General features: G+C 40.4%; 1 protein-coding gene across 3 annotated transcripts in view; it reads right to left on the bottom strand.

The window, feature by feature from the left end:
- Window positions 1–12,229, bottom strand: part of ppp1r9ala (protein phosphatase 1 regulatory subunit 9A-like A) — a 119,090-nt gene extending 106,861 nt beyond the window's left edge. The window contains exons 1-2 of one of the 3 annotated variants that reach the window (XM_072579237.1): window positions 12,029–12,229; window positions 9,091–10,882 (exon numbers count right to left, since the gene is read on the bottom strand). In XM_072579237.1, the coding sequence (XP_072435338.1) occupies window positions 9,091–10,692 (1,602 nt within the window). In that variant the 5' untranslated portion in view covers window positions 10,693–10,882; window positions 12,029–12,229. Of the gene's footprint in view, window positions 1–9,090; window positions 10,883–11,231; window positions 11,428–12,028 lie in introns of those variants that run through there. The other 2 variants (XM_072579236.1, XM_072579235.1) reach the window with 2 other exon arrangements.
- Between the last annotated feature and the right edge of the window lie 4,440 nt (window positions 12,230–16,669).

The following is a 16,669-nucleotide window of genomic DNA, read 5'->3' as shown; positions in this document are numbered from 1 at the left end:
ACAAAGACACCGAGTTAGACCCCAATCACCCCTTGAGAAAAGGAACTGGAAGTGACTTCACCACAGGAAATGACATCACCAACCCAAAGAAACCCAAACATATAAATAGAAACCAGGAATTATCAGCAGTGCTTCGTCTGAGGCCCACGAAGATGTTACCTAGTAAGGTGACGAAACATCTGGAAATGAACCTTGCAGCTCAGCTTAACCTGAGCTACAAATCTTCTCAAAACACGCTAAGAAAATGCTTATGTGAATCGAAGTGGTCACCATTTTGAAATATGTAGAATACATAAGATCCCCAGTAATTCAGATTAATATGGTATGGTATACTAAATGCATTAATTTGACAAAGATAGCTTTAGTCACTATTAAACATTTTTAGAACACGTCAAGTTCATTCTGTTCCAGAGGTCAGCAAGTTCATTGAGTAACTTAGATTATGGCATCATCATAACAATCTCACACTGGATCAGTTGTAGTGTTTCAGTTTTAACATTATCTATTGAAATATTAATTTCTTCTCCACCTATTCAAATAGATATTCCACATTTTTAAAAGATTGATGACACTTTGTGCACTAATAGCATCCAAAAATGTAATGGACACTTACACTTACAAAGATGCGGTCTTTGAAGAAAGAGGCCATCTGGGTTGTTCACCGCAATTTCCCCTCAGACGTGGTTGACGATGCTCTCCACCACATCTCCTCCACTTCCCGCTCCTCTGCCCTTGAACTCCACCCCTCCAATTGCCACCAGGACAGAACCCCACTGGTCCTCACCTACCACCCCACCAAACTCCAGATACATCGTATCATCCTTCATCATTTCCGCCACCTCCAAACCGACCCCACCACCAAGGATATATTTCCCTCCCTACCCCTATCAGCATTCCGGAAAGACCACTCCCTCCGCAACTCCCTCGTCAGATCCACACACCCCCACCACCAACCCAACCTCCACTCCCGCCACCTTCCCCTGCAACCGCAAGAAATGCAAAACTTGCGCCCGCACATCCCTCCAAGGCTCCAAGGGATCCTTCCATATCCATCACAAATTCACCTGCACCTCCACACACATCATTTACTGCATCCTCTGCACCCGATGTGGCCTCCTATACATTGGGGAGACAGGCCGCCTACTTGCGGAACATTTCAGAGAACACCACTGGGACACCTGCACCAACCAACCCAACCACCCCGTGGCTGAACACCTTAACTCCCCTGAGGTAAAAACAATGACTGCAGATGCTGGAAACCAGATTCTGGATTAGTGGTGCTGGAAGAGCACAGCAGTTCAGGCAGCATCCAAGTAGCTTCGAAATCGACGTTAAGGGCAAAAGCCCTTCATCCTGCTCGAAACGTCGATTTTGAAGCTACCCAAATGCTGCCTGAACTGCTGTGCTCTTCCAGCACCACTAATCCAGAACTTTAACTCCCCCTCCCACTCCGCCAAGGACATGCAGGTCCTTGGTCTCCTCCATCGCCAGATCATGGCAACACGACGCCTAGAGGAAGAGCGCCTCATCCTCTGCCTAGGAACCCTCCAACCACAAGGGATTAATGCAGATTTCTCCAGCTTTCTCATTTCCCCTCCCCCCACCTTATCACAGTCCCAACCCTCAGACTCAGCACCGCCTTCTTGACCTGCAATCTTCTTCCCGACCTCTCCGGCCTATCACCCTCACCTTAACCTCCTTCCACCTATCGCATTCCCAACGCCCTCCCCCAAGTCCCTCCTCCCTACCTTTTATCTTAGCCTGCTTGGCACACCTTCCTCATTCCTGAAGAAGGGCTTATGCCCGAAACGTCAATTCTCCTGTTCCTTTGATGCTGCCTGACCTGCCGCACTTTTCCAGCAACACATTTTTCAGCTCTGATCTCCAGCATTTGCAGTTCTCACTTTCCCCACCTAAGTGTGTTATGTATGTATTGCAATTCTAGCAATAATATAAGCACTGACAATTTGCAAAGACCCACTCTGGTACATGCTTCTCAATTGCTGGACCGTGTTCTAATGGTGCATTTGGTCTTGGGCATCTTCTTCCAAGTAGATCCTTCTTTTCCCTTGCACAAGTAACACATAACCACTACAATGCAGCAAATTCCATGACATTTATCCTGAACCCAGTTACAAACTTAATTTATTTTGTAGGAAAGTTTAGTTCACTTCATCATATACCATGAATGGTAAAATCAATGACTGCAGATGCTGAAAACCAAATACTGGATTAGTGGTGCTGGAAGAGCACAGCCGTTCAGGCAGCATCCAACGAGCAGCGAAATCAAATGTCTACATCTGTCAGGCTCTTGCACATCTTCACAACACAATGCTCTCCACCACATCTCCTCCATTACATTATATCCATAAGTTAAACGTACATCTGAGGGTTGAAAAATTGAGGATGGCTATTAATGCAAGTATAGTAGGGAATGGATGAATTGGCAGGGTCCACTTACACATCGAGTATGTGCAAAACAAAGCTATTTGTAAAAGCTGAAAGAATGGGTTAGACTTGTACATTATAATTTACAGTATGTCAGTAGTGTGATCAATGAAATGTGCACACTAGGTGGATAAAAAAAACAAGTACTTTTTCCACAAGAAAAAGGCAAGGACAAAAATATTTCATTTGTTTTACAAAATATGGAAACACATTATGCTCAAAATGCCAGATGCTCTTCATCCATATCCCATCGCCTCTCCATGACTTTGCACTATCCTTTCTTTTGAACATACTTTGAAACAATTTGTATTACTTCAAAAGTTTCATATTTATCACTGCATATGTACAGTGAAAGTGGTACCTGATTTCCCTTCCTATTCATTTATAAAATGGTGTTCTCTTGCAAATGAAACTATTAGCACACAGAATAGTCTGTCATCATTCTTACACTCCTCCGGACTGCTGATGCCAGACATCCATATTTTGTAGACAAATATAATAATGGAATATTAACATCATGTTACACATTTTTCTTTATCTCTCCAAAGAAAAAGTATATAACTGTGACTTGACTACATTGGACAATTCTAATATTCAACATCATTCCTCTATATATCAATGGCATGACTTGCGAAAAGCATGCTGAGGTGAACAACAGCAATTTAAGAATTGAGAAAGAAACAGAATAACGAGGGGTGAATTCGAGCCAGTTCAGATACAAAATGTGAAATAAAGACAAAACAACAAATTGGATTAGTAAAGGAAGTTAAGACAGAAAGAGAAAAAAATGACATTTTAAAACCTCTGATAATTGACTACATGCAGGAATGAGACTGAAGCACTTACATTCTTCAAGTGTGAACCAAAGAAAGCAATTCGATGTCAAATTGTTAAAAGCATGCATGTGTTAATTGCCAGGTTTACATTTTAGTGACATATTTAACAGACAATTAACGTGTGAACCCAATAAGTTTTTGAAGACAATTAGGAGGTTAAGGATGAGATATTATTTGTGTGAAGCAAGGAGAGAGACGCAAGATGGCTAACAAGTTCTGGGGATTGGTAGCTCGAAGAATATTTCTTACATACATCATTAAGACATTTTTTTCAGCAAGATGTAGACCATGATGGAAGTCACTTAGCATACATCCTTTCTGAAGTAAAGGATGGAATACTTGTATTTAAAAAGTTAATTGGAAACCTACTCAAAATTATCTAATTCCTATTGACAAAATGCACTGCAACAACTCACCAAGATTCCTTCAAAGATACCTTTCAAACATTCTAATAGTTAGAAGGATGTGGGCCAGCATACACAAAGGAACACCTGTATCCCTGCAAGCTAAACACCACTCTGACTTGGAATAATAATCCTTTAGTGCAGTGACATCAAAGTCCTGGACCTCTCCCTTGGTTCATGATAGGATCACACTTGACTTTAAGAGCAATTGGGCATTGGCAAAAAATGCTGGCCTTGTCAGTGACACTCATTTCCATCAAATAAAGCTTGAACTAAGTTTGCAATAGCACAAAATAAATGAACAAAGACATTATCTTTTGATGAAAGTCAAATTAGATTTAATAAATTAATTTTGTAATCAATAGGTCATGTTTGAAACTAGTTTTTAAAAAAACTCTCCCTGGATCATAATTATCTATATTTTAAAAATGATTATAATATTAAAATATGTCCACTAGACTTTTTAACAATGCTAAAACACAGTGACAAAATTGCTAGAAGCAAAAAAAATACTTCCTAAGTGTGGGAATTAAGTAAATTCTACTGATGAATCTTAGGAAACTGAATACAGAGGAACCTTAATTATCCGAATTTCAGATTATCTGAACAAGATCGCAAGGTCCCAACGCTTGGCTAAACTGTGTTATCCAACATTCGATTATCCGAACAAAATACTCGCTGCCTGTGTCGTTCAGATAATCGAGGTTCCTCTGGAAATACTTAGGCTACTGCACTTCTATCACTTCTGGATCAGAGCTCTGGCAAAAATAAAGTCAATTTTTTGGTTTGGTTTAGGTATCTTACAGTGAAATACATCATTTTAGAACTTTGTATTGTGCAAATCATTAGAAGAGAATGCTTGAGGAATGTAAGATGCAAGTGGTTAAAGCAAACTTCTGAGATCTGATTGGGCACAATGAAAGGAGGGTTCTAGAAATCAGGAGCATTGGGGAGATGAATTCTATGGTTGAAGATCAAGAAAAATTCTGGTTCAGAAAAGTTCGGTACGGGTCATAAGGAGGTGGCAATAGACAAAATTAACCCGAGCTTTAAAGTAGTTCAAAAAGGAAAATGCTATTATTTTTAAAATCATTTTAAATCTAAATTCCTAGTTAAGCAAATCATTGTTGCTGAACACATCTTCATTATAAATTTTGCTTAACTGAACAACTCAGAATAAAAACAGAGCAGTTAATGTTTTCGTGTGATATGGTTTGAAAGAATGGAATGCATTTATTTTCAAGTAATTAAGAAAAATTGAATAAAGATGCTTAGAGTGTGGGGGTCCTCTTTACTTCAATACAAAGCTATGAATGGATTCTGGAAATTTCTGCAAACTAAACAGGCTCCAATGCATAAATGTGATTCGAACTCGCCCAAGCACTTTGTGGAAAGAAATATGACCCAGTCAAATCTAGACTTTTAAAACGGGAGTGAACTGAAAAAGTTGGCATTGATTAACTCAGTGTCACCAGGACAGATATCAGTATCTATGTATCCCTCAATCTGAGGCATGCACCATTAAGTAAAGCAGTCCTTTGATTCATATAACAGGAGTTCAATATAGTCACTATTTCATGTCTTGAAGTGTCCATTGGTCACAGATGCCCTGAATCTTACTGATTGCCCTTTTTCAATATACCTGTACACACACATAAGCCTGCAGTGAATGTCTCATTGAGTTGGTAAAGCCCCAGTTTTCAATCTGAAACTTTCATTTTGTAAAAGGTCGTATTTCACTCAAAAAAAACAACTGATTTTTAAACATATTAACATGCTAACAGATCATAAACACTTCATATAAATATTCGAGGGTTAAATATCACCTATCCATAACTTATCTAACTGCCAACCTTATTGTTAGCTGTAATTTTTATTTAAAGGTCAACTATTGAATGAAGCTTCAAAGCCATAATGTTAGAAATACCTGCCTTCACTTTAGTTGTTTACAAAACATCTGACATATGATAATGCGGGAAAATATTTTCATCTGGTTGCACAATTTTATGGGAATTTTGGAACAAAAGTTTAAGTTGTGCATTTTTCAACTGTTGTCTTTTAAGGAATTTTAAGTTATAAGAATAATCTCTCAAATTGTGTCACTAGAATTATTCAATTGGTAATGATATAAAATGAGGGGTGAAATGGCAGAAAATACGTAAAATGCTATTTTGAGGATATAGTCATGCATACTTTCAAATTTTTCTATGATGACTAATGATGTAATTAATGAATACTCCAAACGAAGTAAACATTTGACAAAATTTAGAAATGGTTTGTTGAACATCATCATTATTTGGTAAATGTGCAGCCTACAATATATGATGCACGGGGTAATCATATTTCATACCAAAATAAATATTTATCTAATATTCTTACTAAAAGGTGCAATCAGAATTCACCAAACGAGTGAATTATTTCCTTTTTTTCCTTCTGAAGGAGATGTTCGAAGTGGAAACATGAATGATGGTCATATGCTGCCAGACATCTTAGTAAACAGATCAGAAGTTCATTTCAAAGGGTTTTGCTGCAAAAGGCTTCACAAAAACAAGACAGTGCAATTTAGCTAAAAATTTAAATCTACAAAACTCAAATTCTATGCACAAAAGTTCACTAATTTGGATGGTACTGAGTCATAAGTAATCATGTGGTTGAACTACTGTATTTCAAAATCATATCGACAAGTAAAACTTGCAAACAAGAAAATGTATATAGACATGGCAGATGCCGTGGTTGTAGTTATGTTCGCCGAGCTGGGAAGTTGATTTGCAAATGTTTTGTCCCCTATCTAGGTGACATCTTCAGTGCTTTGGAGCCTCCCGTGAAGTGGTGTGATACTGTGTCTTCTGGGATTTATTTGGTCCTGCTTCTGCTGCTTCCAGTTGCCAGTTCTGGTTGTTTGTTGTAGTGGCCAGTATATTGGGTCTTGGTCTAAGTGTTTGTTGATGGAGTCCGTGAATAAGTGCCATGTCTTTTGAAATTCTCTGACTGCCCTCTGATCATTGTGTCATCCCAGTCGATTTGTGGTCCTTGTCATCTGTGTGTATAGCTACTAGGGACAGCTTGTCGTGGTATTTAGTGGCTAGTTGGTGTTCATGGATGCAAATTGCTAGTTATCTGCCGGTTTGTCCTCTCTAGTGTTTTGCGCAATCTTAGCATAGAAACTTGTAAATTACTTTTGTCTTGCACATGATGGGTATAGGGCCTTTTGTTCTGGTGAGTTGTTGTCTGAGCGTGGCTGTCCGTTTATGGGCTGTCATGAATCCCTGTGGTCAGAGAAGTCTGGCTGTCACAACCAGATGTCCCTAGCAACTATACACACAGATGAAATAGAGCACAAATTCAACTGGGATTACACAATGATCATAGGACAAGCTAAACAGAGGACAGCCAGAGAATTTCTTAAAGGCATGGCACTATCCCATGGACTCCATCAACAAATACATAGACCTGGACCCAATATACCAGCCAATACAATGAACAACTGGAACCGACAATCAGAAAGAAACCAAATAAATCACAGTATACATAGTAACACAGCGCTTGCCAGAAGGCTCCAAACTGAACAGGTTACCTAGATAGGGGAAGAAACATCTGCAAATCAACTTCCCAGCTCGGCAAACACACCCACAATCATGGTAACCGGCACCTGAACTACTTATCTGTATGCAAACCTTGAAGACATGGCAAGAGTTTTGTTTTGGATCTCAGGCAGACAGAGCTAAACATCTTTCTATCATTACTGTTATGCAAACAGACAACGCCTATAGATAAACTGAAAGCATTGGATGAGATAGGTTTAAGGTAAGAGGGGAATGATTTAAAAAGGGACCCAAGGGGCAACATTTTCCAAACGGGGATGGTGCATATGCAGAATTAACTGCCAAGAAAGTTGTAGATGCAGGTACAGTTACAACATTTAAAAAACATTTGAACAGCTATATGAATAGGAAAGGTTTATAGGGATATGGGCCTAACACAGGCAAATGGGACTAGTTTAGTTTGGGAAACCTGGTCAGCATTGATTAGTTGGACTGAAGGGTCTGTTTCTGTGCTGTAGGTCTCTACGACATACAATCACAAAACAGAGAGCTGCTCTATGTCAATGATGTTGCACTATCGCTCTATTCCATGGAATATCTTCAATGAAAGATGGACAGTCTCTCACACCTGGAAAGAGTTTTGTATGACCATCAGCACAAGGAAGACAAATATCACAGTTCAGGATATTCCCAATTAGTACTGGAAGTTGTTAAGTTTCACACATGTAAACTCCACAGTCACCAGCAGTTATTTGATGTTGAAATCAAAAATGCACACAAAGCAATTGAGCCAGAATCATCAAATATTTTTTAAGGCTGGGATAGATAGTTTCTTGATTAACAAGGGATTCAAGCATGGTTAAGGGGTAGGCAGGAACTTGGAGTCAGCCACAACTCAATATCAGCCATGATCTTACTGAATGGTCTGCAGGATTGAGGGTCAAATGGCCTTCTCTTGCTCCTTGTTTGTGACGTCTCAGTCTAGTTAAAATGAATGAAAATCCAACCCTCAAAACTGCACATAATAAAATGGAAAGCTCAGCAAAGGAGAACTGAACTTGTGAAGTACTGGCTGCTCTCTGAACCATGTAGACATTGGAGTATCTACAGATCAGATCTGGGATCAAAAGTAGACCTTCACTCCTTTGACCCAACCATAAAACTTTCTATTCACTGTTAAACACTATTGATTTCTTGCAGTTAACGGATCTAATAGAATGCGTGTAGAGAGAAACAAAGTTAACATTTCAAGTCCATTAAGACTCTTCTTCACTTCTGAGACAGAAGTATCTTGACACCAGGTTCTAGTCCAACAAGTTTATTTAAAATCACAAGCTTTCGGAGCACTGCTCCTTTGTCAGGTGAAGTGAGAGAAGCACAAAGGCACAGAATATATAGATGGAATATACATTCTGTCTATATATTCTGTGTACTTTCCCCCCACTTCACCTGAGGAAGGAGCTGTGTTTCAAAAGCTTGTCACTTTAAATAAACCGGTTGGACTAGAACCGGGTGTCGTGAAACTTCTGACTTTGTCCACCTCAGTCCAACACCATCACTTCTTAAGAATCACACCAGACTTGAAAATGTTAGCTCTGTGCCTCTCCACAGATGCTGTCAAACTTGTTGGGTTACTCAGCATTATATTTTTGTTTCAGATTTCCAACATTCTCAATATTTTGTTTGTATTGAAGTAACAGGATTTCAATTTAATTGGGAGTTGAAAGAAAAGATTTTATTTTAGAATCAAACTAATCTCTAGACTGCAATATCGGGATCAAAAAGAAGAGGGTGTTTGCCAGTACAAATATTTCTTCCTCTTGTGTTTTTAACTAAAAAAACAAAAAAAAAGATATGTACCTTGATTGGAGATGTAGAGAAGTGAACCTTTCTATGAAAGTTTGGCTCCTCTTCCTCAGAAAGTCCAGATATTTCCTCATAATCATCATCAAGGATATAGCTGGTGTCTTCAAACAAATACTCATCCTCACACTTGCTTTCGTTTTCTTCTGGTAACGAATCTTCAGTATCTTTATCATCCACAAATGCAGCATTCTCTATTCCACAAACCTCTGACCCAACAAATAACTTCCCACTAACTCTGTCCTCCTCTTCAATGTTCTCAATATCCTCATCTTCCTCTTCTCCGACGCTGTCATCTGATTTGTTCAGTATCTCTTCAAATATTTGGTCTTCATGTTCTTTGCTCACAGAAGTTTCATGTGACTGTCCTATGTCATGGCTAATACTCGGAGCAAATGGTTCCACTGATTTCTCTAGCTCCCTCTCAATAAAAACATTATCTAATTCAATTTCACTTCCTGAAGATTCGTTCTGAATTTCCACCAACTCTGCCCGAACTACTCCTATTTTATTTGCGCCCGTATCTGAAACATGGCGATCCAAATTGCTGTTAAAGACGCTGCTGCTCACAGGAACAGTTTTACGGGAGGACGACGATTCAGAGAGACCAAGGGATTTTGTTTTACGTTGATCTGGTTCCCAGTAATCACTTTCACAAGTCCTTAAATTATTGCTACAGGTCGGTATTTCTGCTTCTTTCTGATCTTTACTTTTCGGTCTACCTATTGAAATCGAACGAGATGATTCATCATCATCTCCTGCAGGGGACGTGCTTTTACTATTCACTGTGTTGCTGGGCGGCATTTGGTGCCCTCCAGAAATCTGATAGTCAGTGGCAGAGGTCTTTGTTTTGGTGTCTTTGTTTGTTTCATCGCTGTCACTATCCGCTAGAAAGCTTTCTAATCGTCTCGAAATTGGGCCAGCGTTTAGAGATGAGCGAGGATGATTTTGTTTTAAATCGCTAGTGGTTTTCAGATTACTTCGATCTTTCAAATCGCTGTTGGAAACTGAGGGATTTGAGTCGCTCTTAACTTTTCTGCCTTCACTTTCTGAAGACGAAGAGCCGCTCTTTCTACTCTCGGATGAAACACTTATTACTGAAACTTTGTTATCGTTTTTGTGAGGGGTTTTATCAAATACTTTTTCCTCAATTTGACGCTCAAAGAGTCTTCTGGTTTCTGAGAATTTTTCAGCCATGCTAGTTTTGTCCAAATCCCCATCTTCACTATTCGTTTTATCGGAACTGGATGTCTTTTGATATGTCTTATGGGCACTGTTATAGACAATTCCGCTTGATTGTTTTTGCGGAGAAACTGGATGCAAATCAGGCTTGCTGCCTTCGTTGATTTCATCGGGTGTGTTGCCCATTTGCAGCAGCATACTTTTTATTTTATGCACACGATTACCGAAATGCCTTCCTCTCATCTCTTCCCTGTGCCCAGTCTCTCGGCTTGTTTTCTGGGCACCCATTTTAGAAACGGTTTCCTGTTTGCTTCCATCAAAAGTGCACCTCAAAGCCTGAAAATCCGTCTTGTACGCATTCCTGTGGGGCGAAGCGCTCCTGAACGTTCTCTCACCTTTACCTTCAGCTTTCATCATGTTAGATCAAATGTCCGACCATTAGGCCACACTGTGTTATGTTGGGAATCGATGGCAAAGTCTGCGCGCACGTCCCCAGGAGGTTACCATCGGCTCCTTCGCCACTAAACAAAAGCGTTCAAAGAAACAACTTCTGGACGAGAAGCCGCCGGAGTCACGCCGGTTACTTTGGCAGCTCGAAACTCTCCATCTGCAGCAAGAGTTGAGAAGGGAAAGAAAGTCGGCAAGGAATTACAACTAAAGACGGAGAAGTTTAGGGCAGGGCGGCCCGAATCCATGTAGACATTCCGCAACTCCCCGGCGCCTTGTCCCGACAGGAGACAGCGCCTCCCTCCGAGTCCAGGCCAGCCCAGCCCAGCCCAGCCCAGCGATGAGACTGAGCCCCAACCGCCAACAACTCCCCCTCCCCCTCCAAACCCAACACCGGGGGGGGGAAGAGGGGCTGGTTCACCCGGGTCACGGCCCAGACCTGGTTTGCCCCTAGAGTTTACTTTGTCCAAGAGCTACACCCCGCCGCTTCAGAAAAGAAGGAAAAGTACCTTCTTACAACTTCTAAAGGAAAACAGAAGTCTACTACCTCCCCTCAAGTCCACGGCGCCGTCAGTGAGTACCAGTGCCGGGGAGGGAGGAGGTCACTCGGCACTTTCCGTGCCAGCGCCGTAACAGCCGGCCACCGCCATTACCGCTCCCGCCGCCTCCTCCTCCTCTTCCACCACCACCAGCTCTCGAGGCCGCCGGGCCGCGCGCGCCAGCAACGGCCGCGCGCCCGATCCAAGGAGCTCCTCCAGTCTCGCGGGGAGGGGGCATTGTGCCCCTCCAGTCTCGCGCGGGGGGGGTGGGCATTGTGCCCCTTCAGTCTCGCGGGGGTGGGCATTGTGCCCCTCCAGTCTCGCGGGGGTGGGCATTGTGCCCCTCCAGTCTCGCGGGGGTGGGCATTGTGCCCCTCCAGTCTCGCGGGGGTGGGCATTGTGCCCCTCCAGTCTCGCGCGGGGGGGGGTGGGCATTGTGCCCCTCCAGTCTCGCGGGGGAGGAGAGGGGAGACAGGGGAACACGGAGCTCCCGATCCGTTTGCAAATTAACAGATTGAAAAGAAATAACAACACATACAAATACCCGCTCTCAAATTTATGAAGACGAAACTGCTCTTTTTCTCTGATTTCACCTGCTAAGTTTGGTCGTTATTTGGTCTATAAAGACCTACGCCCCCACCTTCACTATCAAGTTTATTACCAGTTACCCTCCCCCAAAGTTTTGATTCGAAATAATTCCATGTTTACACAGATAGTAGTTTGGTTGGTCGTCGATTTTCAATTTTTGCACCCAAACTAAAACTTACTTATGATGTGACGAGGAACATTTGTTTTTCTAATTTTGTGGGCCACACGTCGCTCCATTTCTTCCGTATTGAGTTACCTATAAATACAGTCGATGCCAGAGAAGTAACCTGTAACGAGCGCAAATTGAATTGTAAGGGTTTCCTACAGGATCGGAGCATCGATGCTCGAAGACTCCAATGGGTTTATTGTAGAGTATCAGTTTGCGAGGCTCCCGCCGTTTGGCCCTCAAAAAAAAAGCAAGTCGGGGAAGGGTTATGAACAAACTGTTTGTTTTGCATTTTTCTTCAATGTCCTTTCATTCCGTGTGAAGGGCGGGAGGCTAAGCTAACGCATGCTCAAAAAAACGATAACAATAACATCTTTTCACCCTTTCATGTAATTGCTTTAAGGTATATTGAACAGGCATTTCACACGAGAGATGATAATTTAATGAACTAGAATGTTGGTTCAATACCGCATTTCTCTCTCAACAATTTCCTCGGATTTGCAGTCCTTTTGAGTAATGATAGGAACCAAAACCTGCTCTGGATTTAATTTGGAAGGTTTGCTTGGATATATTGGTAACATTTGTGCAAAAATAGTTCAGAAAGCTATTTGCTTACCGTAAAGGTTGTCATGCAGAAAGATTGGGTGATGAAATTGCTGTACTATCAACAAAACAGTCATCGTTAACAATAACGAGGTAGATCATACGCAGAATATAATCTGAAATTTCAGTGGATATTTTAAATTTTTTGAGAGGGTTAGATTGGATCTGATTCAATAGATCTGACATTGGGTTTTCTATCGCACCTCCCTTGTGTGCGGCTGACCTAATTGTACAGGCGAGCAAACATTTAAGGCAGAGAATTCTGGCACCACTCAGTTGGTCAGGCAGTATTTGTGAAGAGGAACGAGGGGTGTGGAACTTAGACCTCTAAGGCCTGCTAAATAAAGTTGCACTTTTAATGTACACAAATCAGCAATGAATGCAGGACAATTATCAGAAATACAAACAATAGACCAAATATAATTTAAAGTGATTCTAACTGGGTCGCTACAGATTTAACCAAAAACGAAAATCCACTATGAGTTTTTTGTGTCCTGTTCAGTGGAGAGAACTTTAAATAGACAGTTTTTACTCTAATTATAATTGTTTTGGGATCAGATGAAGCTGAGTGCTAAAACAGCTTTATGTAATAAACCAATAAATGTGCCTTAATTTCAGTTACTGATTTAATTTTAAAATGTAAAGTTATTAGTAACTTAAGATATCTACAGCAATTAATAGGAGACTAGCACAGTGCCACTTTTGAGTCACTGCTTAGGGATTTATTTTCACAAATGTTGAGAAAATCCAATTTTATGCAATCCACACTGGGCTTTGCATAGTATGAAGTTAATGACAATGTACTGTCAAGCTTCCGCACTTTTCAGACAATTACCAAGTTTCTGTAAAATTGCGAAAAAGCCCAAACTCCCATTCTTAATGGAGTTATCTCTGTAAGATTGTTGATTTTGAACAGATAATACAAACCATGCATTGCTGACTGAAAGTTAATTTCAGAGTAACCGACCTGAGACACTGCCTTCATTATAACAAAAATGGGACAAATTGTTGAAGTGGAAGTGAAACATCAACAAAACCAAAGTGTGTTTGGTGGCTAAGTACTGCACTGCTGCCTCACAGCACTAGGGACTTGGGTTTAATTCTAGCTTCTGGCTGTGTGGAGTTCGCATGCTCTCCCATGACTGCATGAGTTCCCTCTGGGTACTCTGGATTCCTCCCACAGTCAATAGATGTGCAAGTTAGTTGGAGTGGCCATACTAAATTGCCCATTGTGTCAAAGGATGTGCAGGCTAGGTGGGTTAGCCATGGGAAATGCAGGGTTGCAGGGATGGGGGGAAGGGGGGAGGGGAGACTGTCAGTTTGAACAGTAAGTGCAAAACAATATTTTCAGAAAAGTGTGCGATTTAAGATTATTAATAGATAATCTACCTGGGGAGCTAATTGCTGAAGCATTTACAAATTTAAATTTCATGTCCAAAGAGAGGCCAGAGACTATGAACAGTTCAATTCAGAAGAACAAAAGTGCAGCTTTAGTATTGACAATCTCCAAGACATCAGTTGAAAGAAATCTTAAGATGTTCTGGCAGTTCAAGTTATAAGGAAAATGCCTTGGGCTTGTCTTCGAATTCAGTAAGAAAAGTCAGTGAGTTGGCCCAGGTCTGACTCTCTTGGAGAGACAGAGAGAATCACATTAGGTAAATATGCAGAAAATCACTGAAAGGAAACACTTGCAATATTTTCAGTTTAGTAAGACATTTTAAAGTGAAGAATGGAATAATATTTCACTGGAATTCGGTGTCTGTTAAGGATATTACTGGGAGAAACTGTTGACTTTTTCTTCTTACGGAAGCACATAAGCAGGTTCCTGTGAATATGTTCAATGACTGACTGCTATGGTAACCAAAATGCAAAGATTCACAAACAGATCTGACTTATCCTAAGTTACACTCAACTAGGATCATAACATCTACAAGCACATGATTACAGTACTGCATTAGATAATGAATGTGTATTCTACTTCACATTTCTGAAAATGCAATTAGTAATTTAATCAAAATCTATTTTAAAAAGATACAATATATTCTCAATTGTGATGTTCTTCCTTGAATCTGTTTTTGAATAAATACTGTAGGTTAGCTGTCATTTTCAAAATGTCATTTACTTTCTGAATGATTAATCCCATTAAAGATCACAGAATTGCATATAGCTACTTAGTCTCATTGATTTACATGTTTAGTCAGTGTACTAAGTAATCTGAAATACAGCTTATACAGTATAGGTTAGCCCAAAAAGTTCTTGACTGTACATGTAAACTTTGTTTAGACATTTGTATTTGGGAAAGGTTCTGTTCAGAATCACCATTCTGTAAAACTGAAGTGCCTTAATATTGATCATAGGTACACATTCACAGGTGTTGCATACAATATAGAAATATGCTACATATTTTCATGTTTAATTTGAACTAATACTACATTCAATGAACAATTGAATAAATTAGGAATGCTAGTAGGCTAGGCACCCCTCAAACCTCTTCTGCCACTAGTAATCTGTACTTCAATGCCATTGACCCGCCTTTGTTTGGGGTTCCTTGAAACTCTTACCTAAAATAGAATGTTGCTCCAGAATTAAATTGCAATTGACCCAGCACCCATAGCCTTTTGTGGGAGAGAGTTCTAAATTTCCATTATCCCTGTGTAAAAGCACTTGTTGATTTCAATTCTACATGACATGCTCTAATTTTAATATTGTGTCCTCTTTCTGGGTTTTCTCACTCAAGGAAAGTTTTTTCATGTCAATCCTATTGAATCCTTCAATAATTGTATATTTTTTCTTTTTAGCCACACTTCAAACTTCAAAAGAAGTTGGACTGAAAAATTTGCAGAGCTGTGACATTGGACATACTTAAGCCAAGTATATACAGAAACATGTAATTAAAAGACAGAGACAGATGAGGAGAAGTAACAGAGACAGAGGCAGGGCTATATATATATATATATATATATATATGGACTGATACAGAATTAGGATTTGACAGAGAACGATATATGTGCAAGGTCAGAGATCAGCATATGCAGAATCCAAGTATAGATGCACAAGCTACCATATATAATATCTTATGTGAAGTCAAAGTACAGTCAGATTGATGTAAAGTTGTGGCACAGTTGTTAGCTTGTACGAGCAGAAACTGGTATTCACAATGAGTGTAAAATCAGACTTTGAAGTGTACAATGAGGTATACTTTAACTCCTTAACCCTTATAGCTGAATCTGCACAGTACCACTTCAAAGGCCACTATATCTTCCTATCATTATTGCTTTGTTTATAGACATGGTAAGTATATTTCAAGACTCATAGTCAAGTAAGAAAGACTTTCAAAAGTGTTCCAAAGACAAAAAGTCAATCATTGTTGAACTGGTTGAACCTGAATCACGCAGTTTTGGGTTCAAGTCTGACTCCCGGGCTTGAGCACAAAATTCAATACTGAGACTTCAGTGAAGTGCTGAGGGAGCATTGAACTTTTGGAGGGCTGTCTTTCAGATGATACATTAAACCAAGGCCCCATCCTCTACTCTGGTAGATGCAAAGTATCTTAAAGCACTATTCTGAAGAACAGCAGAGGAGCTATCTATGGTATTTTGCCCAATATTTGTCCCTGAATCAACACCATCAGAAAAAAAAAGACCTGACCATTAACACATGGAGAGAGTCTGCAGTGTACAAGTTAGCTGCCACATTTCCTAGATTGTAACAGTGACAGTAATGAGATTGTACTTAGGTTGCAGAGAGAGGCAAGTCTGCCCTCATGCTGGTGAACAACTCATTTTATTAACTATTTACACTGTATGGAGAAAGTGAGGACTGCAGATGCTGGAGATCAGAGCTGAAAAATGTGTTGCTGGAAAAGCGCAGCAGGTCAGGCAGCATCCAAGGAGCTGGAGAATCGACGTTTCGGGCATAAGCCCTTCTTCAGGCTTTTGCCCGAAACATCAATTCTCCTGCTCCTTGTATGCTGCCTGACCTATGGCGCTTTTCCAGCAACACATTTTTCAGCTATTTACACTATATACAAGAATGCGTAGTAGAGAGCTTG

The sequence above is a fragment of the Chiloscyllium punctatum genome, chromosome 10, assembly GCF_047496795.1.
Source record: "Chiloscyllium punctatum isolate Juve2018m chromosome 10, sChiPun1.3, whole genome shotgun sequence".
In the NCBI taxonomy this organism is placed as follows: Eukaryota; Metazoa; Chordata; class Chondrichthyes; order Orectolobiformes; family Hemiscylliidae; genus Chiloscyllium; species Chiloscyllium punctatum.
This window is presented reverse-complemented; position numbering and strand designations above follow the sequence as displayed.